The following is a 27,632-nucleotide window of genomic DNA, read 5'->3' as shown; positions in this document are numbered from 1 at the left end:
GAACCCTCGATGAACCAGTCATCCCAACATGGAAGGAACGCAAGGAGACTGAGATTACAATGCAGCATAAACTTTATTGAGTTGAAAGATAGAAATGAAGCAATGCATGGTGGAATGGATCTGGTCCAGGCTGCTATGGGGGCAGCTGGCTCTCAGACACACTTCAACCTGAACGGGATACAGGTTTTCCTCATTCATATGTCTAGAGGGGGAAGAAGCAGGGCCACCTCCACTTGCTTCAGGATGAACCCAAGGCACAGGACAGCAGGACACAAGACGACCTCATGATGTTGGGAAGAAAGTAGAAGAAGACAACGTCTGCTGGTTGTATTCCCTGGCAGTAATATCTGCCAGCAGTTGTGTCCTCAGTTCAGTGCCTGGCTTTGGGCTTCCTGGGCAATGGGCTCATGGGAATTCCACCTCATCCTTAGCAGGGCAGGCAGCTACTGCCAGAGAAGCGGCTGCCCAGGCCAGAGATGCCAAAGCCACCGGAGGAGATGGGCACTCCCTCATGGCTCAGGATGCTGCCCACAGCAGCGGAGGTGCTGGAGCCCACAGCGGTGTTCTGGGGGAAGGAGCTGAGGATGGGTCCAGGCAGGGTGACCACCACGGGAGAGGGCTGGATCACCACGCGGGAGTCCTGGCACCGGCGCACACAGGGCTCGTTGCAGCTGTTGGCCAGCGGGGTCGGGCCACAGGGACGGCACAGATCGAAGCAGGACATGGCTGTGGGATGGAGGTGGGCCTGCAGACAGGACAGCCAAACACACACAGCGTGAGCAGTAGGCTGGTGATATACTCACCAAGAGAGGATGCTCAGGCTGGGAAGCCTGTACAGGCAGCGTGGGTACAGAGAGTGTTCTGATCCCCAGGAGCCCCAGCAGAGACACACCACTGCCTTCTCCCTCCTCCCTCCACCCCCCACATTTGCAATCAGATAAGTGCAGGTGGGCGGACCACAAAGGAGCAAGGCTCACATCAAGGTCTGCATGGAGGCAACGACTCCCTGGAAGCCAGAAGAGCAAGAGGAGAAGCAGAGAAAGTGGAGAGTGAGGAGAAGACCATTGCAGCTCACCTTGTTCACCAAAGCGGAGAAGGCAAGAGAAGAGGATGAGGGAGCCTGGTGCTGGACTGGCTTTTATACTAGCCTTGTCCGCCCCAGGCACAGAGCCTGCTTCGGATGCAAATGTTTACAGATAGCTCTTCTTGCATGCAAAACACGGACCATTACAGAAAATAGAGTCTTTTTGACTTGTAGTGATGCTACCATTTTGTTTCCCCTTTCTAGTCGCACCCATTCTATCATTCGCATTCCTTTCAAGTGACTGCACTGCTGTTCAAAATATTGCCAGAGAAATGGACACGTAGGCACAACCAGATGATACAGCCTGGCATGATGAGTGTCTCACCACTCCAGGGGATGTCAGCGTGTGACTCTGGGGCCTTGATTTAGCGTGGTCCTGATGACCGGGGTTCTCCTCCTTGCGATGAAACTTTTGGCTGGACTTCAGTGTCTCAAGATGTGCATCATCACTCTAACACTCTGCTTGCTCATATTCTTTTATAAACTACCTTTGCAGTCAGGGCACTTCTGCTCTTGGATTTTGGAATATCTCTCCAGGTAATTATTGCCCTTGGCAGCAATGGGCCTGGCTCTTCCTTTGCAATCTTACTTCTCTCCTTCATACCTCCGTGCCTTAAGTAGCATACTTCTAAGAATAGCAAATGTCGGCTATGCCCTCCAATGACGCCTTGCTGGACACCTCTGGTAAACTAGGAGGAATCCCAATGACAAAAGCTCACGTAGGCAATTGATACCTGCCCCTCCTCCTGCCCATGTCTTTCACACAAGTCCTGCTTTGGCCATCCAGACTGGCAGCACAATGGGCACAACCAAATACTTGATAGAATTTCCACCAGACACGCCACCCTGTTCAGGAGCACTGAGAGTACTCGCAAAGGCAGGCGGTGATCAACGGCACCAGAGGTTTCCCTGGTATCACTGGAGGCAGGATGAGAGTGGCTGGAGCAAAGCAGAGGTTGTGGATGACAGGAGTATGGGAAGGACGACTGAGACCAAAGTTGGTGGTGTACCACTGCCTCAGTCTCCCCAGCTTGAGGCCTGTGTGGAGGACAAAACTAAGCCTGGTTTGGGACCTCCCAAGCACAGTCTGCTCAGCAGCTGAATGGGATTTCTGGAGGGGCTGCTCCAGACCACTTCCCCTCAGGACGCGGTGATGAGCTTGCAAGGACTTCTCAGTAACTTACGAGTTAGACCACAGGATTGCTCCACCAGGGAAGACCATCCTGCTCCTTTCCTGCACTCTGCAGTGGTTTCAGGAGATATCACAGATGCTGCCCAGTTCCTCAGTTGCCAGAAGATAGCCTCTGCGTTTCCAGCTTGCACTCGTAACCATTATACACACCCATGCTCAACACGTACATGCAGTGACAAATCAAAATAGAGCTTGGGTTTCGGCAGCGTTGGCCTCACTTTGACTTCTCAAAGCGGGGCTCTGTCCGCTTTGAGAGTTTGGCAGATGTTCTTGGAGGAGGGACGGGCAGAAGAATACTCTCTGAGTCGTAGGGTCCGGTCAGAGCTTTGCCTCTTTGAGCACTGGCCTCACAAATACACAATCCGGCAATTCAAATGTTTGCTTCACCAATTGACATTTACAGTGAAAACCTTAGTTCCTTATACATGTAGATATAGATAAATTTGAGAGAGCACCTGGGCGCTCTTGGCATACCTTGTCTAACTACACACCCATTCACCTGTACAGTCCTGCACTAAGTCTCATCTGCCTTGAGAGTAACCTACCACGCTGTGTGGAAAGGAGGTCCAATTAGGACTCTAAGTACCCACTCTTTTCCCACCCAAAACATCACTTCAACCCCTAGATGAACCCTCGATGAACCAGTCATCCCAACATGGAAGGAACGCAAGGAGACTGAGATTACAATGCAGCATAAACTTTATTGAGTTGAAAGATAGAAATGAAGCAATGCATGGTGGAATGGATCTGGTCCAGGCTGCTATGGGGGCAGCTGGCTCTCAGACACACTTCAACCTGAACGGGATACAGGTTTTCCTCATTCATATGTCTAGAGGGGGAAGAAGCAGGGCCACCTCCACTTGCTTCAGGATGAACCCAAGGCACAGGACAGCAGGACACAAGATGACCTCGTGGTGTTGGGAAGAAAGTAGAAGAAGACAACGTCTGCTGGTTGTATTCCCTGGCAGTAATATCTGCCAGCAGTTGTGTCCTCAGTTCAGTGCCTGGCTTTGGGCTTCCTGGGCAATGGGCTCATGGGAATTCCACCTCATCCTTAGCAGGGCAGGCAGCTACTGCCAGAGAAGCGGCTGCCCAGGCCAGAGATGCCAAAGCCACCGGAGGAGATGGGCACTCCCTCATGGCTCAGGATGCTGCCCACAGCAGCGGAGGTGCTGGAGCCCACAGCGGTGTTCTGGGGGAAGGAGCTGAGGATGGGTCCGGGCAGGGTGACCACCACGGGAGAGGGCTGGATCACCACGCGGGAGTCCTGGCACCGCGCACACAGACCTCGTAGCAGCTGTTGGCCAGCGGGGTCGGGCCACAGGGACGGCACAGATCGAAGCAGGACATGGCTGTGGGATGGAGGTGGGCCTGCAGACAGGACAGCCAAACACAAACAGCGTGAGCAGTAGGCTGGTGATATATTCACCAAGAGAGGATGCTCAGGCTGGGAAGCCTGTACAGGCAGCGTGGGTACAGAGAGTGTTCTGATCCCCAGGAGCCCCAGCAGAGACACACCACTGCCTTCTCCCTCCTCCCTCCACCCCCCACATTTGCAATCAGATAAGTGCAGGTGGGCGGACCACAAAGGAGCAAGGCTCACATCAAGGTCTGCATGGAGGCAACGACTCCCTGGAAGCCAGAAGAGCAAGAGGAGAAGCAGAGAAAATGGAGAGTGAGGAGAAGACCATTGCAGCTCACCTTGTTCACCAAAGCGGAGAAGGCAAGAGAAGTGGATGTGAGAGCCTGGTGCTGGACTGGCTTTTATACTGGCCTTGTCCGCCCCAGGCACAGAGCCTGCTTCGGGTGCAAATATTTACAGATAGCTCTTCTTGCATGCAAAACACGGACCATTACAGAAAATAGAGTCTTTTTTAACTTGTAGTGATGCTACCATTTTGTTTCCCCTTTCTAGTCGCACCCATTCTATCATTCGCATTCCTTTCAAGTGACTGCACTGCTGTTCAAAATATTGCCAGAGAAATGGACACGTAGGCACAACCAGATGATACAGCCTGGCATGATGAGTGTCTCACCACTCCAGGGGATGTCAGCGTGTGACTCTGGGGCCTTGATTTAGCGTGGTCCTGATGACCGGGGTTCTCCTCCTTGCGATGAAACTTTTGGCTGGACTTCAGTGTCTCAAGATGTGCATCATCACTCTAACACTCTGCTTGCTCATATTCTTTTATAAACTACCTTAGCAGTCAGGGCACTTCTGCTCTTGGATTTTGGAATATCTCTCCTGGTAATTATTGCCCTTGGCAGCAATGGGCCTGGCTCTTCCTTTGCAATCTTACTTCTCTCCTTCATACCTCCGTGCCTTAAGTAGCATACTTCTAAGAATAGCAAATGTCGGCTATGCCCTCCAATGACGCCTTGCTGGACACCTCTGGTAAACTAGGAGGAATCCCAATGACAAAAGCTCACGTAGGCAATTGATACCTGCCCCTCCTCCTGCCCATGTCTTTCACACAAGTCCTGCTTTGGCCATCCAGACTGGCAGCACAATGGGCACAACCAAATACTTGATAGAATTTCCACCAGACACGCCACCCTGTTCAGGAGCACTGAGAGTACTCGCAAAGGCAGGCGGGTGATCAACGGCACCAGAGGTTTCCCTGGTATCACTGGAGGCAGGATGAGAGTGGCTGGAGCAAAGCAGAGGTTGTGGATGACAGGAGTATGGGAAGGACGACTGAGACCAAAGTTGGTGGTGTACCACTGCCTCAGTCTCCCCAGCTTGAGGCCTGTGTGGAGGACAAAACTAAGCCTGGTTTGGGACCTCCCAAGCACAGTCTGCTCAGCAGCTGAATGGGATTTCTGGAGGGGCTGCTCCAGACCACTTCCCCTCAGGACGCGGTGATGAGCTTGCAAGGACTTCTCAGTAACTTACGAGTTAGACCACAGGATTGCTCCACCAGGGAAGACCATCCTGCTCCTTTCCTGCACTCTGCAGTGGTTTCAGGAGATATCACAGATGCTGCCCAGTTCCTCAGTTGCCAGAAGATAGCCTCTGCGTTTTCAGCTTGCACTCGTAACCATTATACACACCCATGCTCAACACGTACATGCAGTGACAAATCAAAATAGAGCTTGGGTTTCGGCAGCGTTGGCCTCACTTTGACTTCTCAAAGCGGGGCTCTGTCCGCTTTGAGAGTTTGGCAGATGTTCTTGGAGGAGGGACGGGCAGAAGAATACTCTCTGAGTCGTAGCGTCCGGTCAGAGCTTTGCCTCTTTGAGCACTGGCCTCACAAATACACAATCCGGCAATTCAAATGTTTGCTTCACCAATTGACATTTACAGTGAAAACCTTAGTTCCTTATACATGTAGATATAGATAAATTTGAGAGAGCACCTGGGCGCTCTTGGCATACCTTGTCTAACTACACACCCATTCACCTCTACAGTCCTGCACTAAGTCTCATCTGCCTTGAGAGTAACCTACCACACTGTGTGGAAAGGAGGTCCAATTAGGACTCTAAGTACCCACTCTTTTCCCACCCAAAACATCACTTCAACCCCTAGACGAACCCTCGATGAACCAGTCATCCCAACATGGAAGGAACACAAGGAGACTGAGATTACAATGCAGCATAAACTTTATTGAGTTGAAAGATAGAAATGAAGCAATGCATGGTGGAATGGATCTGGTCCAGGCTGCTATGGGGGCAGCTGGCTCTCAGACACACTTCAACCTGAACGGGATACAGGTTTTCCTCATTCATATGTCTAGAGGGGGAAGAAGCAGGGCCACCTCCACTTGCTTCAGGATGAACCCAAGGCACAGGACAGCAGGACACAAGACGACCTCATGATGTTGGGAAGAAAGTAGAAGAAGACAACGTCTGCTGGTTGTATTCCCTGGCAGTAATATCTGCCAGCAGTTGTGTCCTCAGTTCAGTGCCTGGCTTTGGGCTTCCTGGGCAATGGGCTCATGGGAATTCCACCTCATCCTTAGCAGGGCAGGCAGCTACTGCCAGAGAAGCGGCTGCCCAGGCCAGAGATGCCAAAGCCACCGGAGGAGATGGGCACTCCCTCATGGCTCAGGATGCTGCCCACAGCAGCGGAGGTGCTGGAGCCCACAGCGGTGTTCTGGGGGAAGGAGCTGAGGATGGGTCCGGGCAGGGTGACCACCACGGGAGAGGGCTGGATCACCACGCGGGAGTCCTGGCACCTGCGCACACAGACCTCGTAGCAGCTGTTGGCCAGCGGGGTCGGGCCACAGGGACGGCACAGATCGAAGCAGGACATGGCTGTGGGATGGAGGTGGGCCTGCAGACAGGACAGCCAAACACACACAGCGTGAGCAGTAGGCTGGTGATATACTCACCAAGAGAGGATGCTCAGGCTGGGAAGCCCGTACAGGCAGCGTGGGTACAGAGAGTGTTCTGATCCCCAGGAGCCCCAGCAGAGACACACCACTGCCTTCTCCCTCCTCCCTCCACCCCCCACATTTGCAATCAGATAAGTGCAGGTGGGCGGACCACAAAGGAGCAAGGCTCACATCAAGGTCTGCATGGAGGCAACGACTCCCTGGAAGCCAGAAGAGCAAGAGGAGAAGCAGAGAAAGTGGAGAGTGAGGAGAAGACCATTGCAGCTCACCTTGTTCACCAAAGCGGAGAAGGCAAGAGAAGTGGATGTGAGAGCCTGGTGCTGGACTGGCTTTTATACTGGCCTTGTCCGCCCCAGGCACAGAGCCTGCTTCGGGTGCAAATATTTACAGATAGCTCTTCTTGCATGCAAAACACGGACCATTACAGAAAATAGAGTCTTTTTTAACTTGTAGTGATGCTACCATTTTGTTTCCCCTTTCTAGTCGCACCCATTCTATCATTCGCATTCCTTTCAAGTGACTGTACTGCTGTTCAAAATATTGCCAGAGAAATGGACACGTAGGCACAACCAGATGATACAGCCTGGCATGATGAGTGTCTCACCACTCCAGGGGATGTCAGCGTGTGACTCTGGGGCCTTGATTTAGCGTGGTCCTGATGACCGGGGTTCTCCTCCTTGCGATGAAACTTTTGGCTGGACTTCAGTGTCTCAAGATGTGCATCATCACTCTAACACTCTGCTTGCTCATATTCTTTTATAAACTACCTTAGCAGTCAGGGCACTTCTGCTCTTGGATTTTGGAATATCTCTCCAGGTAATTATTGCCCTTGGCAGCAATGGGCCTGGCTCTTCCTTTGCAATCTTACTTCTCTCCTTCATACCTCCGTGCCTTAAGTAGCATACTTCTAAGAATAGCAAATGTCGGCTATGCCCTCCAATGACGCCTTGCTGGACACCTCTGGTAAACTAGGAGGAATCCCAATGACAAAAGCTCACGTAGGCAATTGATACCTGCCCCTCCTCCTGCCCATGTCTTTCACACAAGTCCTGCTTTGGCCATCCAGACTGGCAGCACAATGGGCACAACCAAATACTTGATAGAATTTCCACCAGACACGCCACCCTGTTCAGGAGCACTGAGAGTACTCGCAAAGGCAGGCGGGTGATCAACGGCACCAGAGGTTTCCCTGGTATCACTGGAGGCAGGATGAGAGTGGCTGGAGCAAAGCAGAGGTTGTGGATGACAGGAGTATGGGAAGGACGACTGAGACCAAAGTTGGTGGTGTACCACTGCCTCAGTCTCCCCAGCTTGAGGCCTGTGTGGAGGACAAAACTAAGCCTGGTTTGGGACCTCCCAAGCACAGTCTGCTCAGCAGCTGAATGGGATTTCTGGAGGGGCTGCTCCAGACCACTTCCCCTCAGGACGCGGTGATGAGCTTGCAAGGACTTCTCAGTAACTTACGAGTTAGACCACAGGATTGCTCCACCAGGGAAGACCATCCTGCTCCTTTCCTGCACTCTGCAGTGGTTTCAGGAGATATCACAGATGCTGCCCAGTTCCTCAGTTGCCAGAAGATAGCCTCTGCGTTTTCAGCTTGCACTCGTAACCATTATACACACCCATGCTCAACACGTACATGCAGTGACAAATCAAAATAGAGCTTGGGTTTCGGCAGCGTTGGCCTCACTTTGACTTCTCAAAGCGGGGCTCTGTCCGCTTTGAGAGTTTGGCAGATGTTCTTGGAGGAGGGACGGGCAGAAGAATACTCTCTGAGTCGTACGTCCGGTCAGAGCTTTGCCTCTTTGAGCACTGGCCTCACAAATACACAATCCGGCAATTCAAATGTTTGCTTCACCAATTGACATTTACAGTGAAAACCTTAGTTCCTTATACATGTAGATATAGATAAATTTGAGAGAGCACCTGGGCGCTCTTGGCATACCTTGTCTAACTACACACCCATTCACCTCTACAGTCCTGCACTAAGTCTCATCTGCCTTGAGAGTAACCTACCACGCTGTGTGGAAAGGAGGTCCAATTAGGACTCTAAGTACCCACTCTTTTCCCACCCAAAACATCACTTCAACCCCTAGACGAACCCTCGATGAACCAGTCATCCCAACATGGAAGGAACACAAGGAGACTGAGATTACAATGCAGCATAAACTTTATTGAGTTGAAAGATAGAAATGAAGCAATGCATGGTGGAATGGATCTGGTCCAGGCTGCTATGGGGGCAGCTGGCTCTCAGACACACTTCAACCTGAACGGGATACAGGTTTTCCTCATTCATATGTCTAGAGGGGGAAGAAGCAGGGCCACCTCCACTTGCTTCAGGATGAACCCAAGGCACAGGACAGCAGGACACAAGACGACCTCATGATGTTGGGAAGAAAGTAGAAGAAGACAACGTCTGCTGGTTGTATTCCCTGGCAGTAATATCTGCCAGCAGTTGTGTCCTCAGTTCAGTGCCTGGCTTTGGGCTTCCTGGGCAATGGGCTCATGGGAATTCCACCTCATCCTTAGCAGGGCAGGCAGCTACTGCCAGAGAAGCGGCTGCCCAGGCCAGAGATGCCAAAGCCACCGGAGGAGATGGGCACTCCCTCATGGCTCAGGATGCTGCCCACAGCAGCGGAGGTGCTGGAGCCCACAGCGGTGTTCTGGGGGAAGGAGCTGAGGATGGGTCCGGGCAGGGTGACCACCACGGGAGAGGGCTGGATCACCACGCGGGAGTCCTGGCACCTGCGCACACAGACCTCGTAGCAGCTGTTGGCCAGCGGGGTCGGGCCACAGGGACGGCACAGATCGAAGCAGGACATGGCTGTGGGATGGAGGTGGGCCTGCAGACAGGACAGCCAAACACACACAGCGTGAGCAGTAGGCTGGTGATATACTCACCAAGAGAGGATGCTCAGGCTGGGAAGCCCGTACAGGCAGCGTGGGTACAGAGAGTGTTCTGATCCCCAGGAGCCCCAGCAGAGACACACCACTGCCTTCTCCCTCCTCCCTCCACCCCCCACATTTGCAATCAGATAAGTGCAGGTGGGCGGACCACAAAGGAGCAAGGCTCACATCAAGGTCTGCATGGAGGCAACGACTCCCTGGAAGCCAGAAGAGCAAGAGGAGAAGCAGAGAAAGTGGAGAGTGAGGAGAAGACCATTGCAGCTCACCTTGTTCACCAAAGCGGAGAAGGCAAGAGAAGTGGATGTGAGAGCCTGGTGCTGGACTGGCTTTTATACTGGCCTTGTCCGCCCCAGGCACAGAGCCTGCTTCGGGTGCAAATATTTACAGATAGCTCTTCTTGCATGCAAAACACGGACCATTACAGAAAATAGAGTCTTTTTTAACTTGTAGTGATGCTTCCATTTTGTTTCCCCTTTCTAGTCGCACCCATTCTATCATTCGCATTCCTTTCAAGTGACTGCACTGCTGTTCAAAATATTGCCAGAGAAATGGACACGTAGGCACAACCAGATGATACAGCCTGGCATGATGAGTGTCTCACCACTCCAGGGGATGTCAGCGTGTGACTCTGGGGCCTTGATTTAGCGTGGTCCTGATGACCGGGGTTCTCCTCCTTGCGATGAAACTTTTGGCTGGACTTCAGTGTCTCAAGATGTGCATCATCACTCTAACACTCTGCTTGCTCATATTCTTTTATAAACTACCTTAGCAGTCAGGGCACTTCTGCTCTTGGATTTTGGAATATCTCTCCAGGTAATTATTGCCCTTGGCAGCAATGGGCCTGGCTCTTCCTTTGCAATCTTACTTCTCTCCTTCATACCTCCGTGCCTTAAGTAGCATACTTCTAAGAATAGCAAATGTCGGCTATGCCCTCCAATGACGCCTTGCTGGACACCTCTGGTAAACTAGGAGGAATCCCAATGACAAAAGCTCACGTAGGCAATTGATACCTGCCCCTCCTCCTGCCCATGTCTTTCACACAAGTCCTGCTTTGGCCATCCAGACTGGCAGCACAATGGGCACAACCAAATACTTGATAGAATTTCCACCAGACACGCCACCCTGTTCAGGAGCACTGAGAGTACTCGCAAAGGCAGGCGGGTGATCAACGGCACCAGAGGTTTCCCTGGTATCACTGGAGGCAGGATGAGAGTGGCTGGAGCAAAGCAGAGGTTGTGGATGACAGGAGTATGGGAAGGACGACTGAGACCAAAGTTGGTGGTGTACCACTGCCTCAGTCTCCCCAGCTTGAGGCCTGTGTGGAGGACAAAACTAAGCCTGGTTTGGGACCTCCCAAGCACAGTCTGCTCAGCAGCTGAATGGGATTTCTGGAGGGGCTGCTCCAGACCACTTCCCCTCAGGACGCGGTGATGAGCTTGCAAGGACTTCTCAGTAACTTACGAGTTAGACCACAGGATTGCTCCACCAGGGAAGACCATCCTGCTCCTTTCCTGCACTCTGCAGTGGTTTCAGGAGATATCACAGATGCTGCCCAGTTCCTCAGTTGCCAGAAGATAGCCTCTGCGTTTTCAGCTTGCACTCGTAACCATTATACACACCCATGCTCAACACGTACATGCAGTGACAAATCAAAATAGAGCTTGGGTTTCGGCAGCGTTGGCCTCACTTTGACTTCTCAAAGCGGGGCTCTGTCCGCTTTGAGAGTTTGGCAGATGTTCTTGGAGGAGGGACGGGCAGAAGAATACTCTCTGAGTCGTAGGGTCCGGTCAGAGCTTTGCCTCTTTGAGCACTGGCCTCACAAATACACAATCCGGCAATTCAAATGTTTGCTTCACCAATTGACATTTACAGTGAAAACCTTAGTTCCTTATACATGTAGATATAGATAAATTTGAGAGAGCACCTGGGCGCTCTTGGCATACCTTGTCTAACTACACACCCATTCACCTCTACAGTCCTGCACTAAGTCTCATCTGCCTTGAGAGTAACCTACCACGCTGTGTGGAAAGGAGGTCCAATTAGGACTCTAAGTACCCACTCTTTTCCCACCCAAAACATCACTTCAACCCCTAGACGAACCCTCGATGAACCAGTCATCCCAACATGGAAGGAACACAAGGAGACTGAGATTACAATGCAGCATAAACTTTATTGAGTTGAAAGATAGAAATGAAGCAATGCATGGTGGAATGGATCTGGTCCAGGCTGCTATGGGGGCAGCTGGCTCTCAGACACACTTCAACCTGAACGGGATACAGGTTTTCCTCATTCATATGTCTAGAGGGGGAAGAAGCAGGGCCACCTCCACTTGCTTCAGGATGAACCCAAGGCACAGGACAGCAGGACACAAGACGACCTCATGATGTTGGGAAGAAAGTAGAAGAAGACAACGTCTGCTGGTTGTATTCCCTGGCAGTAATATCTGCCAGCAGTTGTGTCCTCAGTTCAGTGCCTGGCTTTGGGCTTCCTGGGCAATGGGCTCATGGGAATTCCACCTCATCCTTAGCAGGGCAGGCAGCTACTGCCAGAGAAGCGGCTGCCCAGGCCAGAGATGCCAAAGCCACCGGAGGAGATGGGCACTCCCTCATGGCTCAGGATGCTGCCCACAGCAGCGGAGGTGCTGGAGCCCACAGCGGTGTTCTGGGGGAAGGAGCTGAGGATGGGTCCGGGCAGGGTGACCACCACGGGAGAGGGCTGGATCACCACGCGGGAGTCCTGGCACCTGCGCACACAGACCTCGTAGCAGCTGTTGGCCAGCGGGGTCGGGCCACAGGGACGGCACAGATCGAAGCAGGACATGGCTGTGGGATGGAGGTGGGCCTGCAGACAGGACAGCCAAACACACACAGCGTGAGCAGTAGGCTGGTGATATACTCACCAAGAGAGGATGCTCAGGCTGGGAAGCCCGTACAGGCAGCGTGGGTACAGAGAGTGTTCTGATCCCCAGGAGCCCCAGCAGAGACACACCACTGCCTTCTCCCTCCTCCCTCCACCCCCCACATTTGCAATCAGATAAGTGCAGGTGGGCGGACCACAAAGGAGCAAGGCTCACATCAAGGTCTGCATGGAGGCAACGACTCCCTGGAAGCCAGAAGAGCAAGAGGAGAAGCAGAGAAAGTGGAGAGTGAGGAGAAGACCATTGCAGCTCACCTTGTTCACCAAAGCGGAGAAGGCAAGAGAAGTGGATGTGAGAGCCTGGTGCTGGACTGGCTTTTATACTGGCCTTGTCCGCCCCAGGCACAGAGCCTGCTTCGGGTGCAAATATTTACAGATAGCTCTTCTTGCATGCAAAACACGGACCATTACAGAAAATAGAGTCTTTTTTAACTTGTAGTGATGCTTCCATTTTGTTTCCCCTTTCTAGTCGCACCCATTCTATCATTCGCATTCCTTTCAAGTGACTGCACTGCTGTTCAAAATATTGCCAGAGAAATGGACACGTAGGCACAACCAGATGATACAGCCTGGCATGATGAGTGTCTCACCACTCCAGGGGATGTCAGCGTGTGACTCTGGGGCCTTGATTTAGCGTGGTCCTGATGACCGGGGTTCTCCTCCTTGCGATGAAACTTTTGGCTGGACTTCAGTGTCTCAAGATGTGCATCATCACTCTAACACTCTGCTTGCTCATATTCTTTTATAAACTACCTTAGCAGTCAGGGCACTTCTGCTCTTGGATTTTGGAATATCTCTCCAGGTAATTATTGCCCTTGGCAGCAATGGGCCTGGCTCTTCCTTTGCAATCTTACTTCTCTCCTTCATACCTCCGTGCCTTAAGTAGCATACTTCTAAGAATAGCAAATGTCGGCTATGCCCTCCAATGACGCCTTGCTGGACACCTCTGGTAAACTAGGAGGAATCCCAATGACAAAAGCTCACGTAGGCAATTGATACCTGCCCCTCCTCCTGCCCATGTCTTTCACACAAGTCCTGCTTTGGCCATCCAGACTGGCAGCACAATGGGCACAACCAAATACTTGATAGAATTTCCACCAGACACGCCACCCTGTTCAGGAGCACTGAGAGTACTCGCAAAGGCAGGCGGGTGATCAACGGCACCAGAGGTTTCCCTGGTATCACTGGAGGCAGGATGAGAGTGGCTGGAGCAAAGCAGAGGTTGTGGATGACAGGAGTATGGGAAGGACGACTGAGACCAAAGTTGGTGGTGTACCACTGCCTCAGTCTCCCCAGCTTGAGGCCTGTGTGGAGGACAAAACTAAGCCTGGTTTGGGACCTCCCAAGCACAGTCTGCTCAGCAGCTGAATGGGATTTCTGGAGGGGCTGCTCCAGACCACTTCCCCTCAGGACGCGGTGATGAGCTTGCAAGGACTTCTCAGTAACTTACGAGTTAGACCACAGGATTGCTCCACCAGGGAAGACCATCCTGCTCCTTTCCTGCACTCTGCAGTGGTTTCAGGAGATATCACAGATGCTGCCCAGTTCCTCAGTTGCCAGAAGATAGCCTCTGCGTTTCCAGCTTGCACTCGTAACCATTATACACACCCATGCTCAACACGTACATGCAGTGACAAATCAAAATAGAGCTTGGGTTTCGGCAGCGTTGGCCTCACTTTGACTTCTCAAAGCGGGGCTCTGTCCGCTTTGAGAGTTTGGCAGATGTTCTTGGAGGAGGGACGGGCAGAAGAATACTCTCTGAGTCGTAGGGTCCGGTCAGAGCTTTGCCTCTTTGAGCACTGGCCTCACAAATACACAATCCGGCAATTCAAATGTTTGCTTCACCAATTGACATTTACAGTGAAAACCTTAGTTCCTTATACATGTAGAAATAGATAAATTTGAGAGAGCACCTGGGCGCTCTTGGCATACCTTGTCTAACTACACACCCATTCACCTCTACAGTCCTGCACTAAGTCTCATCTGCCTTGAGAGTAACCTACCACGCTGTGTGGAAAGGAGGTCCAATTAGGACTCTAAGTACCCACTCTTTTCCCACCCAAAACATCACTTCAACCCCTAGACGAACCCTCGATGAACCAGTCCTCCCAACATGGAAGGAACACAAGGAGACTGAGATTACAATGCAGCATAAACTTTATTGAGTTGAAAGATAGAAATGAAGCAATGCATGGTGGAATGGATCTGGTCCAGGCTGCTATGGGGGCAGCTGGCTCTCAGACACACTTCAACCTGAACGGGATACAGGTTTTCCTCATTCATATGTCTAGAGGGGGAAGAAGCAGGGCCACCTCCACTTGCTTCAGGATGAACCCAAGGCACAGGACAGCAGGACACAAGACGAGCTCATGATGTTGGGAAGAAAGTAGAAGAAGACAACGTCTGCTGGTTGTATTCCCTGGCAGTAATATCTGCCAGCAGTTGTGTCCTCAGTTCAGTGCCTGGCTTTGGGCTTCCTGGGCAATGGGCTCATGGGAATTCCACCTCATCCTTAGCAGGGCAGGCAGCTACTGCCAGAGAAGCGGCTGCCCAGGCCAGAGATGCCAAAGCCACCGGAGGAGATGGGCACTCCCTCATGGCTCAGGATGCTGCCCACAGCAGCGGAGGTGCTGGAGCCCACAGCGGTTTTCTGGGGGAAGGAGCTGAGGATGGGTCCGGGCAGGGTGACCACCACGGGAGAGGGCTGGATCACCACGCGGGAGTCCTGGCACCTGCGCGCTCGTTGCAGCTGTTGGCCAGCGGGGTCGGGCCACAGGGACGGCACAGATCGAAGCAGGACATGGCTGTGGGATGGAGGTGGGCCTGCAGACAGGACAGCCAAACACACACAGCGTGAGCAGTAGGCTGGTGATATACTCACCAAGAGAGGATGCTCAGGCTGGGAAGCCTGTACAGGCAGCGTGGGTACAGAGAGTGTTCTGATCCCCAGGAGCCCCAGCAGAGACACACCAGTTTCCCCCTCACCCATTATGTAAGCAGTGGCGCAAGGAGAGGCTACATAAGCTGCATGGAACACTGAAGAGGAGGGAGAGAAGTGGTGGGACATGCTCATTCACAAAGGGGAGCAAGAGTGATGAGACCGGTGTGAGTTTAAGCTTTCCCCAAAAAAAAAAAAAAAAAAAAAAAAAAAAAAAAAAAAAAAAAAAAAAAAAAAAAAAAAAAAAAAAAAAAAAAAAAAAAAAAAAAAAAAAAAAAAAAAAAAAAAAAAAAAAAAAAAAAAAAAAAAAAAAAAAAAAAAAAAAAAAAAAAAAAAAAAAAAAAAAAAAAAAAAAAAAAAAAAAAAAAAAAAAAAAAAAAAAAAAAAAAAAAAAAAAAAAAAAAAAAAAAAAAAAAAAAAAAAAAAAAAAAAAAAAAAAAAAAAAAAAAAAAAAAAAAAAAAAAAAAAAAAAAAAAAAAAAAAAAAAAAAAAAAAAAAAAAAAAAAAAAAAAAAAAAAAAAAAAAAAAAAAAAAAAAAAAAAAAAAAAAAAAAAAAAAAAAAAAAAAAAAAAAAAAAAAAAAAAAAAAAAAAAAAAAAAAAAAAAAAAAAAAAAAAAAAAAAAAAAAAAAAAAAAAAAAAAAAAAAAAAAAAAAAAAAAAAAAAAAAAAAAAAAAAAAAAAAAAAAAAAAAAAAAAAAAAAAAAAAAAAAAAAAAAAAAAAAAAAAAAAAAAAAAAAAAAAAAAAAAAAAAAAAAAAAAAAAAAAAAAAAAAAAAAAAAAAAAAAAAAAAAAAAAAAAAAAAAAAAAAAAAAAAAAAAAAAAAAAAAAAAAAAAAAAAAAAAAAAAAAAAAAAAAAAAAAAAAAAAAAAAAAAAAAAAAAAAAAAAAAAAAAAAAAAAAAAAAAAAAAAAAAAAAAAAAAAAAAAAAAAAAAAAAAAAAAAAAAAAAAAAAAAAAAAAAAAAAAAAAAAAAAAAAAAAAAAAAAAAAAAAAAAAAAAAAAAAAAAAAAAAAAAAAAAAAAAAAAAAAAAAAAAAAAAAAAAAAAAAAAAAAAAAAAAAAAAAAAAAAAAAAAAAAAAAAAAAAAAAAAAAAAAAAAAAAAAAAAAAAAAAAAAAAAAAAAAAAAAAAAAAAAAAAAAAAAAAAAAAAAAAAAAAAAAAAAAAAAAAAAAAAAAAAAAAAAAAAAAAAAAAAAAAAAAAAAAAAAAAAAAAAAAAAAAAAAAAAAAAAAAAAAAAAAAAAAAAAAAAAAAAAAAAAAAAAAAAAAAAAAAAAAAAAAAAAAAAAAAAAAAAAAAAAAAAAAAAAAAAAAAAAAAAAAAAAAAAAAAAAAAAAAAAAAAAAAAAAAAAAAAAAAAAAAAAAAAAAAAAAAAAAAAAAAAAAAAAAAAAAAAAAAAAAAAAAAAAAAAAAAAAAAAAAAAAAAAAAAAAAAAAAAAAAAAAAAAAAAAAAAAAAAAAAAAAAAAAAAAAAAAAAAAAAAAAAAAAAAAAAAAAAAAAAAAAAAAAAAAAAAAAAAAAAAAAAAAAAAAAAAAAAAAAAAAAAAAAAAAAAAAAAAAAAAAAAAAAAAAAAAAAAAAAAAAAAAAAAAAAAAAAAAAAAAAAAAAAAAAAAAAAAAAAAAATTTTTTTTTTTTTTTTTTTTTTTTTTTTTTTTTTTTTTTTTTTTTTTTTTTTTTTTTTTTTTTTTTTTTTTTTTTTTTTTTTTTTTTTTTTTTTTTTTTTTTTTTTTTTTTTTTTTTTTTTTTTTTTTTTTTTTTTTTTTTTTTTTTTTTTTTTTTTTTTTTTTTTTTTTTTTTTTTTTTTTTTTTTTTTTTTTTTTTTTTTTTTTTTTTTTTTTTTTTTTTTTTTTTTTTTTTTTTTTTTTTTTTTTTTTTTTTTTTTTTTTTTTTTTTTTTTTTTTTTTTTTTTTTTTTTTTTTTTTTTTTTTTTTTTTTTTTTTTTTTTTTTTTTTTTTTTTTTTTTTTTTTTTTTTTTTTTTTTTTTTTTTTTTTTTTTTTTTTTTTTTTTTTTTTTTTTTTTTTTTTTTTTTTTTTTTTTTTTTTTTTTTTTTTTTTTTTTTTTTTTTTTTTTTTTTTTTTTTTTTTTTTTTTTTTTTTTTTTTTTTTTTTTTTTTTTTTTTTTTTTTTTTTTTTTTTTTTTTTTTTTTTTTTTTTTTTTTTTTTTTTTTTTTTTTTTTTTTTTTTTTTTTTTTTTTTTTTTTTTTTTTTTTTTTTTTTTTTTTTTTTTTTTTTTTTTTTTTTTTTTTTTTTTTTTTTTTTTTTTTTTTTTTTTTTTTTTTTTTTTTTTTTTTTTTTTTTTTTTTTTTTTTTTTTTTTTTTTTTTTTTTTTTTTTTTTTTTTTTTTTTTTTTTTTTTTTTTTTTTTTTTTTTTTTTTTTTTTTTTTTTTTTTTTTTTTTTTTTTTTTTTTTTTTTTTTTTTTTTTTTTTTTTTTTTTTTTTTTTTTTTTTTTTTTTTTTTTTTTTTTTTTTTTTTTTTTTTTTTTTTTTTTTTTTTTTTTTTTTTTTTTTTTTTTTTTTTTTTTTTTTTTTTTTTTTTTTTTTTTTTTTTTTTTTTTTTTTTTTTTTTTTTTTTTTTTTTTTTTTTTTTTTTTTTTTTTTTTTTTTTTTTTTTTTTTTTTTTTTTTTTTTTTTTTTTTTTTTTTTTTTTTTTTTTTTTTTTTTTTTTTTTTTTTTTTTTTTTTTTTTTTTTTTTTTTTTTTTTTTTTTTTTTTTTTTTTTTTTTTTTTTTTTTTTTTTTTTTTTTTTTTTTTTTTTTTTTTTTTTTTTTTTTTTTTTTTTTTTTTTTTTTTTTTTTTTTTTTTTTTTTTTTTTTTTTTTTTTTTTTTTTTTTTTTTTTTTTTTTTTTTTTTTTTTTTTTTTTTTTTTTTTTTTTTTTTTTTTTTTTTTTTTTTTTTTTTTTTTTTTTTTTTTTTTTTTTTTTTTTTTTTTTTTTTTTTTTTTTTTTTTTTTTTTTTTTTTTTTTTTTTTTTTTTTTTTTTTTTTTTTTTTTTTTTTTTTTTTTTTTTTTTTTTTTTTTTTTTTTTTTTTTTTTTTTTTTTTTTTTTTTTTTTTTTTTTTTTTTTTTTTTTTTTTTTTTTTTTTTTTTTTTTTTTTTTTTTTTTTTTTTTTTTTTTTTTTTTTTTTTTTTTTTTTTTTTTTTTTTTTTTTTTTTTTTTTTTTTTTTTTTTTTTTTTTTTTTTTTTTTTTTTTTTTTTTTTTTTTTTTTTTTTTTTTTTTTTTTTTTTTTTTTTTTTTTTTTTTTTTTTTTTTTTTTTTTTTTTTTTTTTTTTTTTTTTTTTTTTTTTTTTTTTTTTTTTTTTTTTTTTTTTTTTTTTTTTTTTTTTTTTTTTTTTTTTTTTTTTTTTTTTTTTTTTTTTTTTTTTTTTTTTTTTTTTTTTTTTTTTTTTTTTTTTTTTTTTTTTTTTTTTTTTTTTTTTTTTTTTTTTTTTTTTTTTTTTTTTTTTTTTTTTTTTTTTTTTTTTTTTTTTTTTTTTTTTTTTTTTTTTTTTTTTTTTTTTTTTTTTTTTTTTTTTTTTTTTTTTTTTTTTTTTTTTTTTTTTTTTTTTTTTTTTTTTTTTTTTTTTTTTTTTTTTTTTTTTTTTTTTGACCACAGGATTGCTCCACCAGGGAAGACCATCCTGCTCCTTTCCTGCACTCTGCAGTGGTTTCAGGAGATATCACAGATGCTGCCCAGTTCCTCAGTTGCCAGAAGATAGCCTCTGCGTTTCCAGCTTGCACTCGTAACCATTATACACACCCATGCTCAACACGTACATGCAGTGACAAATCAAAATAGGGCTTGGGTTTCGGCAGCGTTGGCCTCACTTTGACTTCTCAAAGCGGGGCTCTGTCCGCTTTGAGAGTTTGGCAGATGTTCTTGGAGGAGGGACGGGCAGAAGAATACTCTCTGAGTCGTACCGTCCAGTCAGAGCTTTGCCTCTTTGAGCACTGGCCTCACAAATACACAATCCGGCAATTCAAATGTTTGCTTCACCAATTGACATTTACAGTGAAAACCTTAGTTCCTTATACATGTAGATATAGATAAATTTGAGAGAGCACCTGGGCGCTCTTGGCATACCTTGTCTAACTACACACCCATTCACCTCTACAGTCCTGCACTAAGTCTCATCTGCCTTGAGAGTAACCTACCACGCTGTGTGGAAAGGAGGTCCAATTAGGACTCTAAGTACCCACTCTTTTCCCACCCAAAACATCACTTCAACCCCTAGATGAACCCTCGATGAACCAGTCATCCCAACATGGAAGGAACGCAAGGAGACTGAGATTACAATGCAGCATAAACTTTATTGAGTTGAAAGATAGAAATGAAGCAATGCATGGTGGAATGGATCTGGTCCAGGCTGCTATGGGGGCAGCTGGCTCTCAGACACACTTCAACCTGAACGGGATACAGGTTTTCCTCATTCATATGTCTAGAGGGGGAAGAAGCAGGGCCACCTCCACTTGCTTCAGGATGAACCCAAGGCACAGGACAGCAGGACACAAGATGACCTCGTGGTGTTGGGAAGAAAGTAGAAGAAGACAACGTCTGCTGGTTGTATTCCCTGGCAGTAATATCTGCCAGCAGTTGTGTCCTCAGTTCAGTGCCTGGCTTTGGGCTTCCTGGGCAATGGGCTCATGGGAATTCCACCTCATCCTTAGCAGGGCAGGCAGCTACTGCCAGAGAAGCGGCTGCCCAGGCCAGAGATGCCAAAGCCACCGGAGGAGATGGGCACTCCCTCATGGCTCAGGATGCTGCCCACAGCAGCGGAGGTGCTGGAGCCCACAGCGGTGTTCTGGGGGAAGGAGCTGAGGATGGGTCCGGGCAGGGTGACCACCACGGGAGAGGGCTGGATCACCACGCGGGAGTCCTGGCACCGGCGCACACAGGGCTCGTTGCAGCTGTTGGCCAGCGGGGTCGGGCCACAGGGATGGCACAGATCGAAGCAGGACATGGCTGTGGGATGGAGGTGGGCCTGCAGACAGGACAGCCAAACACACACAGCGTGAGCAGTAGGCTGGTGATATACTCACCAAGAGAGGATGCTCAGGCTGGGAAGCCTGTACAGGCAGCGTGGGTACAGAGAGTGTTCTGATCCCCAGGAGCCCCAGCAGAGACACACCACTGCCTTCTCCCTCTTCCCTCCACCCCCCACATTTGCAATCAGATAAGTGCAGGTGGGCGGACCACAAAGGAGCAAGGCTCACATCAAGGTCTGCATGGAGGCAACGACTCCGTGGAAGCCAGAAGAGCAAGAGGAGAAGCAGAGAAAGTGGAGAGTGAGGAGAAGACCATTGCAGCTCACCTTGTTCACCAAAGCGGAGAAGGCAAGAGAAGTGGATGAGGGAGCCTGGTGCTGGACTGGCTTTTATACTAGCCTTGTCCGCCCCAGGCACAGAGCCTGCTTCGGGTGCAAATATTTACCGATAGCTCTTCTTGCATGCAAAACACGGACCATTACAGAAAATAGAGTCTTTTTTGACTTGTAGTGATGCTACCATTTTGTTTCCCCTTTCTAGTCGCACCCATTCTATCATTCGCATTCCTTTCAAGTGACTGTACTGCTGTTCAAAATATTGCCAGAGAAATGGACACGTAGGCGCAACCAGATGATACAGCCTGGCATGATGAGTGTCTCACCACTCCAGGGGATGTCAGCGTGTGACTCTGGGGCCTTGATTTAGCGTGGTCCTGATGACCGGGGTTCTCCTCCTTGCGATGAAACTTTTGGCTGGACTTCAGTGTCTCAAGATGTGCATCATCACTCTAACACTCTGCTTGCTCATATTCTTTTATAAACTACCTTAGCAGTCAGGGCACTTCTGCTCTTGGATTTTGGAATATCTCTCCTGGTAATTATTGCCCTTGGCAGCAATGGGCCTGGCTCTTCCTTTGCAATCTTACTTCTCTCCTTCATACCTCCGTGCCTTAAGTAGCATACTTCTAAGAATAGCAAATGTCGGCTATGCCCTCCAATGACGCCTTGCTGGACACCTCTGGTAAACTAGGAGGAATCCCAATGACAAAAGCTCACGTAGGCAATTGATACCTGCCCCTCCACCTGCCCATGTCTTTCATACAAGTCCTGTTTTGGCCATCCAGACTGGCAGCACAATGGGCACAACCAAATACTTGATAGAATTTCCACCAGACACGTCACCCTGTTCAGGAGCACTGAGAGTACTCGCAAAGGCAGGTGGCTGATCAACGGCACCAGAGGTTTCCCTGCTATCACTGGAGGCAGGATGAGAGTGGCTGGAGCAAAGCAGAGGTTGTGGATGACAGGAGTATGGGAAGGACGACTGAGACCAAAGTTGGTGGTGTACCACTGCCTCAGTCTCCCCAGCTTGAGGCCTGTGTGGAGGACAAAACTAAGCCTGGTTTGGGACCTCCCAAGCACAGCCTGCTCAGCAGCTGAATGGGATTTCTGGAGGGGCTGCTCCAGACCACTTCCCCTCAGGACGCGGTGATGAGCTTGCAAGGACTTCTCAGTAACTTACGAGTTAGACCACAGGATTGCTCCACCAGGGAAGACCATCCTGCTCCTTTCCTGCACTCTGCAGTGGTTTCAGGAGATATCACAGATGCTGCCCAGTTCCTCAGTTGCCAGAAGATAGCCTCTGCGTTTCCAGCTTGCACTCGTAACCATTATACACACCCATGCTCAACACGTACATGCAGTGACAAATCAAAGTAGAGCTTGGGTTTCAGCAGCGTTGGCCTCACTTTGACTTCTCTGGGGCTCTGTCCGCTTTGAGAGTTTGGCAGATGTTCTTGGAGGAGGGACGGGCAGAAGAATACTCTCTGAGTCGTAGGGTCCGGTCAGAGCTTTGCCTCTTTGAGCACTGGCCTCACAAATACACAATCCGGCAATTCAAATGTTTGCTTCACCAATTGACATTTACAGTGAAAACCTTAGTTCCTTATACATGTAGATATAGATAAATTTGAGAGAGCACCTGGGCGCTCTTGGCATACCTTGTCTAACTACACACCCATTCACCTCTACAGTCCTGCACTAAGTCTCATCTGCCTTGAGAATAACCTACCACGCTGTGTGGAAAGGAGGTCCAATTAGGACTTTAAGTACCCACTCTTTTCCCACCCAAAACATCACTTCAACCCCTAGACAAACCCTCGATGAACCATTCATCCCAACATGGAAGGAACACAAGGAGACTGAGATTACAATGCAGCATAAACTTTATTGAGTTGAAAGATAGAAATGAAGCAATGCATGGTGGAATGGATCTGGTCCAGGCTGCTATGGGGGCAGCTGACTCTCAGACACACTTCAACCTGAACGGGATACAGGTTTTCCTCATTCATATGTCTAGAGGGAGAAGAAGCAGGGCCATCTCCACTTGCTTCAGGATGAACCCAAGGCACAGGACAGCAGGACACAAGATGACCTCGTGGTGTTGGGAAGAAAGTAGAAGAAGAAGACGTCTGCTGGTTGTATTCCCTGGCAGTAATATCTGCCAGCAGTTGTGTCCTCAGTTCAGTGCCTGGCTTTGGGCTTCCTGGGCAATGGGCTCATGGGAATTCCACCTCATCCTTAGCAGGGCAGGCAGCTACTGCCAGAGAAGCGGCTGCCCAGGCCAGAGATGCCAAAGCCACCGGAGGAGATGGGCACTCCCTCATGGCTCAGGATGCTGCCCACAGCAGCGGAGGTGCTGGAGCCCACAGCGGTGTTCTGGGGGAAGGAGCTGAGGATGGGTCCGGGCAGGGTGACCACCACGGGAGAGGGCTGGATCACCACGCGGGAGTCCTGGCACCGGCGCACACAGGGCTCGTTGCAGCTGTTGGCCAGCGGGGTCGGGCCACAGGGATGGCACAGATCGAAGCAGGACATGGCTGTGGGATGGAGGTGGGCCTGCAGACAGGACAGCCAAACACACACAGCGTGAGCAGTAGGCTGGTGATATACTCACCAAGAGAGGATGCTCAGGCTGGGAAGCCTGTACAGGCAGCGTGGGTACAGAGAGTGTTCTGATCCCCAGGAGCCCCAGCAGAGACACACCACTGCCTTCTCCCTCCTCCCTCCACCCCCCACATTTGCAATCAGATAAGTGCAGGTGGGCGGACCACAAAGGAGCAAGGCTCACATCAAGGTCTGCATGGAGGCAACGACTCCGTGGAAGCCAGAAGAGCAAGAGGAGAAGCAGAGAAAGTGGAGAGTGAGGAGAAGACCATTGCAGCTCACCTTGTTCACCAAAGCGGAGAAGGCAAGAGAAGTGGATGAGGGAGCCTGGTGCTGGACTGGCTTTTATACTGGCCTTGTCCGCCCCAGGCACAGAGCCTGCTTCGGATGCAAATGTTTACAGATAGCTCTTCTTGCATGCAAAACACGGACCATTACAGAAAATAGAGTCTTTTTTAACTTGTAGTGATGCTACCATTTTGTTTCCCCTTTCTAGTCGCACCCATTCTATCATTCGCATTCCTTTCAAGTGACTGTACTGCTGTTCAAAATATTGCCAGAGAAATGGACACGTAGGCACAACCTGATGATACAGCCTGGCATGATGAGTGTCTCACCACTCCAGGGGATGTCAGCGTGTGACTCTGGGGCCTTGATTTAGCGTGGTCCTGATGACCGGGGTTCTCCTCCTTGCGATGAAACTTTTGGCTGGACTTCAGTGTCTCAAGATGTGCATCATCACTCTAACACTCTGCTTGCTCATATTCTTTTATAAACTACCTTAGCAGTCAGGGCACTTCTGCTCTTGGATTTTGGAATATCTCTCCTGGTAATTATTGCCCTTGGCAGCAATGGGCCTGGCTCTTCCTTTGCAATCTTACTTCTCTCCTTCATACCTCCGTGCCTTAAGTAGCATACTTCTAAGAATAGCAAATGTCGGCTACGCCCTCCAATGACGCCTTGCTGGACACCTCTGGTAAACTAGGAGGAATCCCAATGACAAAAGCTCACGTAGGCAATTGATACCTGCCCCTCCACCTGCCCATGTCTTTCACACAAGTCCTGCTTTGGCCATCCAGACTGGCAGCACAATGGGCACAACCAAATACTTGATAGAATTTCCACCAGACACGCCACCCTGTTCAGGAGCACTGAGAGTACTCGCAAAGGCAGGTGGCTGATCAACGGCACCAGAGGTTCCCCTGCTATCACTGGAGGCAGGATGAGAGTGGCTGGAGCAAAGCAGAGGTTGTGGATGACAGGAGTATGGGAAGGACGACTGAGACCAAAGTTGGTGGTGTACCACTGCCTCAGTCTCCCCAGCTTGAGGCCTGTGTGGAGGACAAAACTAAGCCTGGTTTGGGACCTCCCAAGCACAGTCTGCTCAGCAGCTGAATGGGATTTCTGGAGGGGCTGCTCCAGACCACTTCCCCTCAGGACGCAGTGATGAGCTTGCAAGGACTTCTCAGTAACTTACGAGTTAGACCACAGGATTGCTCCACCAGGGAAGACCATCCTGCTCCTTTCCTGCACTCTGCAGTGGTTTCAGGAGATATCACAGATGCTGCCCAGTTCCTCAGTTGCCAGAAGATAGCCTCTGCGTTTCCAGCTTGCACTCGTAACCATTATACACACCCATGCTCAACACGTACATGCAGTGACAAATCAAAGCAGGGCTTGGGTTTCAGCAGCGTTGGCCTCACTTTGACTTCTCTGGGGCTCTGTCCGCTTTGAGAGTTTGGCAGATGTTCTTGGAGGAGGGACGGGCAGAAGAATACTCTCTGAGTCGTAGCGTCCGGTCAGAGCTTTGCCTCTTTGAGCACTGGCCTCACAAATACACAATCCGGCAATTCAAATGTTTGCTTCACCAATTGACATTTACAGTGAAAACCTTAGTTCCTTATACATGTAGATATAGATAAATTTGAGAGAGCACCTGGGCGCTCTTGGCATACCTTGTCTAACTACACACCCATTCACCTCTACAGTCCTGCACTAAGTCTCATCTGCCTTGAGAGTAACCTACCACGCTGTGTGGAAAGGAGGTCCAATTAGGACTCTAAGTACCCACTCTTTTCCCACCCAAAACATCACTTCAACCCCTAGACGAACCCTCGATGAACCAGTCATCCCAACATGGAAGGAACACAAGGAGACTGAGATTACAATGCAGCATAAACTTTATTGAGTTGAAAGATAGAAATGAAGCAATGCATGGTGGAATGGATCTGGTCCAGGCTGCTATGGGGGCAGCTGGCTCTCAGACACACTTCAACCTGAACGGGATACAGGTTTTCCTCATTCATATGTCTAGAGGGGGAAGAAGCAGGGCCACCTCCACTTGCTTCAGGATGAACCCAAGGCACAGGACAGCAGGACACAAGACGACCTCGTGATGTTGGGAAGAAAGTAGAAGAAGAAGACGTCTGCTGGTTGTATTCCCTGGCAGTAATATCTGCCAGCAGTTGTGTCCTCAGTTCAGTGCCTGGCTTTGGGCTTCCTGGGCAATGAGCTCATGGGAATTCCACCTCATCCTTAGCAGGGCAGGTACCTACTGCCAGAGAAGCGGCTGCCCAGGCCAGAGATGCCAAAGCCACCGGAGGAGATGGGCACTCCCTCATGGCTCAGGATGCTGCCCACAGCAGCGGAGGTGCTGGAGCCCACAGCGGTGTTCTGGGGGAAGGAGCTGAGGATGGGTCCGGGCAGGGTGACCACCACGGGAGAGGGCTGGATCACCACGCGGGAGTCCTGGCACTGGCGCACACAGGGCTCGTTGCAGCTGTTGGCCAGCGGGGTCGGGCCACAGGGACGGCACAGATCGAAGCAGGACATGGCTGTGGGATCGAGGTGGGCCTGCAGACAGGACAGCCAAACACACACAGCGTGAGCAGTAGGCTGGTGATATACTCACCAAGAGAGGATGCTCAGGCTGGGAAGCCTGTACAGGCAGCGTGGGTACAGAGAGTGTTCTGATCCCCAGGAGCCCCAGCAGAGACACACCACTGCCTTCTCCCTCCTCCCTCCACCTCCCACATTTGCAATCAGATAAGTGCAGGTGGGCGGACCACAAAGGAGCAAGGCTCACATCAAGGTCTGCATGGAGGCAATGACTCCCTGGAAGCCAGAAGAGCAAGAGGAGAAGCAGAGAAAGTGGAGAGTGAGGAGAAGACCATTGCAGCTCACCTTGTTCACCAAAGCGGAGAAGGCAAGAGAAGTGGATGAGGGAGCCTGGTGCTGGACTGGCTTTTATACTGGCCTTGTCCGCCCCTGGCAGCGAGGCACTATTTGCACTTGTAATGTGTTTACCAACACTGTCATATTTTATGTTTAGCATTCCAATTATGTAAATAATTTGATTGTTTATTTTCCCTGCAGTGCTTCCTTTTTATTTCCATTTTCATTACTTGCCCATTCCCTCATGCCGTTTCCATTCTAGGTGCAATATTATAGGCCACTATTTCCATTGGTAATTATGCTTAATTCAGGCCCTTTTTTTTCAAGTCAGAATGTTGCCATTTTTTCAGGTGACATCAGCATTTTTCCCTTCTGAGGTATGTCTTTATGCATTGTTGTTATGAGTATGTTTGTGCTTTTGTTCTTTTTTCATTATAAACGTATGATTAAAGAGCAGAGCTTCTTTATCCAAGATCTGGTCAAGCCTATTGCCCTCAGTGCCACCAAGGGCTTTTAAGCTTTCCTAGGCATAATTTTCACAGCAGGGAGAATGTGCTGTCAGGTGTTTCAAACTCTCTATGTGATATGTCACTGCACTCCGTCAGTCTAGCCTCTCCACTTTGCCTTTTTTTCCTCCTTCAGCATTGCCTGGTGATCCCCAAACACCAGACCATGCATATATCAGAAAAGAATGGTGTTACTCTTCCAAAGTCGGTATTAGAGAGATTCTACTGCTATCTTATAGAATCCAAACCTTAACAAAACCATTTTGTTTCTTTAAAAATCTTCCTTCTTCTTTCCCTATGTCCCCATGCTTTGGATCCTTTTTTGCCCCTATGTCCTGACACAGTACACACTGACAAACACACAGCAACATTTCCAGGCTGTATATACATCCACCCAGAAACAAATGAGGTCTGGGAGAGCCACATAGGGCAGCTGGAATAGTAGCAGGAGTCAGGGCCACTCCGAGGACATGTGCCATAGGAGGACACCAAGCTCTATGCAGTGTAGGCCTGAGGCAGCACATGCCCAGGGGGAGAAACTGCCCGGCATGAGATACCCGACATGCACACCTCAGGCCATTTCCAGGCCCTCATCCCACAGTGTGGACAAAAATCCTTCCACAATTACAGTGGGACTCTACCAGACAGGGGAAACTCTGTAATCACAGAGGCACAAC

At 45.6% G+C, this 27,632-nt stretch overlaps 7 protein-coding genes and 2 pseudogenes across 7 annotated transcripts; all 9 read right to left on the bottom strand.

The window, feature by feature from the left end:
* Nucleotides 1–427: 427 nt before the first annotated feature.
* LOC146542693 (feather keratin 1-like) lies at nt 428–724 on the bottom strand. The gene has a single exon (XM_085209959.1). The coding sequence runs from the start codon at nt 722–724 to the stop codon at nt 428–430; it is 297 nt and encodes a 98-aa protein (XP_085066085.1).
* Nucleotides 725–3,330: 2,606 nt separating this feature from the next.
* LOC146542692 (feather keratin 3-like) lies at nt 3,331–3,626 on the bottom strand (annotated as a pseudogene).
* Nucleotides 3,627–6,234: 2,608 nt separating this feature from the next.
* LOC104917079 (feather keratin 3-like) lies at nt 6,235–6,531 on the bottom strand. Its single transcript, XM_031557744.2, has one exon. It carries the CDS (start codon nt 6,529–6,531, stop codon nt 6,235–6,237), a length of 297 nt encoding a protein of 98 aa, XP_031413604.1.
* Nucleotides 6,532–9,138: 2,607 nt separating this feature from the next.
* LOC146542691 (feather keratin 3-like) lies at nt 9,139–9,435 on the bottom strand. Its single transcript, XM_085209964.1, has one exon. It carries the CDS (start codon nt 9,433–9,435, stop codon nt 9,139–9,141), a length of 297 nt encoding a protein of 98 aa, XP_085066090.1.
* Nucleotides 9,436–12,043: 2,608 nt separating this feature from the next.
* On the bottom strand, nt 12,044–12,340 carry LOC146542690 (feather keratin 3-like). Its single transcript, XM_085209962.1, has one exon. It carries the CDS (start codon nt 12,338–12,340, stop codon nt 12,044–12,046), a length of 297 nt encoding a protein of 98 aa, XP_085066088.1.
* Nucleotides 12,341–14,948: 2,608 nt separating this feature from the next.
* Nucleotides 14,949–15,238, bottom strand: LOC104917290 (feather keratin 1-like; annotated as a pseudogene).
* Nucleotides 15,239–20,008: 4,770 nt separating this feature from the next.
* LOC146542689 (feather keratin 1-like) lies at nt 20,009–20,305 on the bottom strand. The gene has a single exon (XM_085209961.1). It carries the CDS (start codon nt 20,303–20,305, stop codon nt 20,009–20,011), a length of 297 nt encoding a protein of 98 aa, XP_085066087.1.
* A 2,604-nt stretch (nt 20,306–22,909) lies between these two features.
* LOC146542688 (feather keratin 1-like) lies at nt 22,910–23,206 on the bottom strand. The gene has a single exon (XM_085209960.1). It carries the CDS (start codon nt 23,204–23,206, stop codon nt 22,910–22,912), a length of 297 nt encoding a protein of 98 aa, XP_085066086.1.
* Nucleotides 23,207–25,810: 2,604 nt separating this feature from the next.
* Nucleotides 25,811–26,107, bottom strand: LOC104916764 (feather keratin 1-like). Its single transcript, XM_010727774.3, has one exon. The coding sequence runs from the start codon at nt 26,105–26,107 to the stop codon at nt 25,811–25,813; it is 297 nt and encodes a 98-aa protein (XP_010726076.1).
* Nucleotides 26,108–27,632: the final 1,525 nt, after the last annotated feature.

Source organism: Meleagris gallopavo, chromosome 27 (assembly GCF_905368555.1).
Source record: "Meleagris gallopavo chromosome 27, MGAL_WU_HG_1.1, whole genome shotgun sequence".
In the NCBI taxonomy this organism is placed as follows: Eukaryota; Metazoa; Chordata; class Aves; order Galliformes; family Phasianidae; genus Meleagris; species Meleagris gallopavo.
The sequence above is the reverse complement of the archived record's forward strand: the minus strand, read 5'-3'. Positions and strand labels throughout refer to the sequence as shown.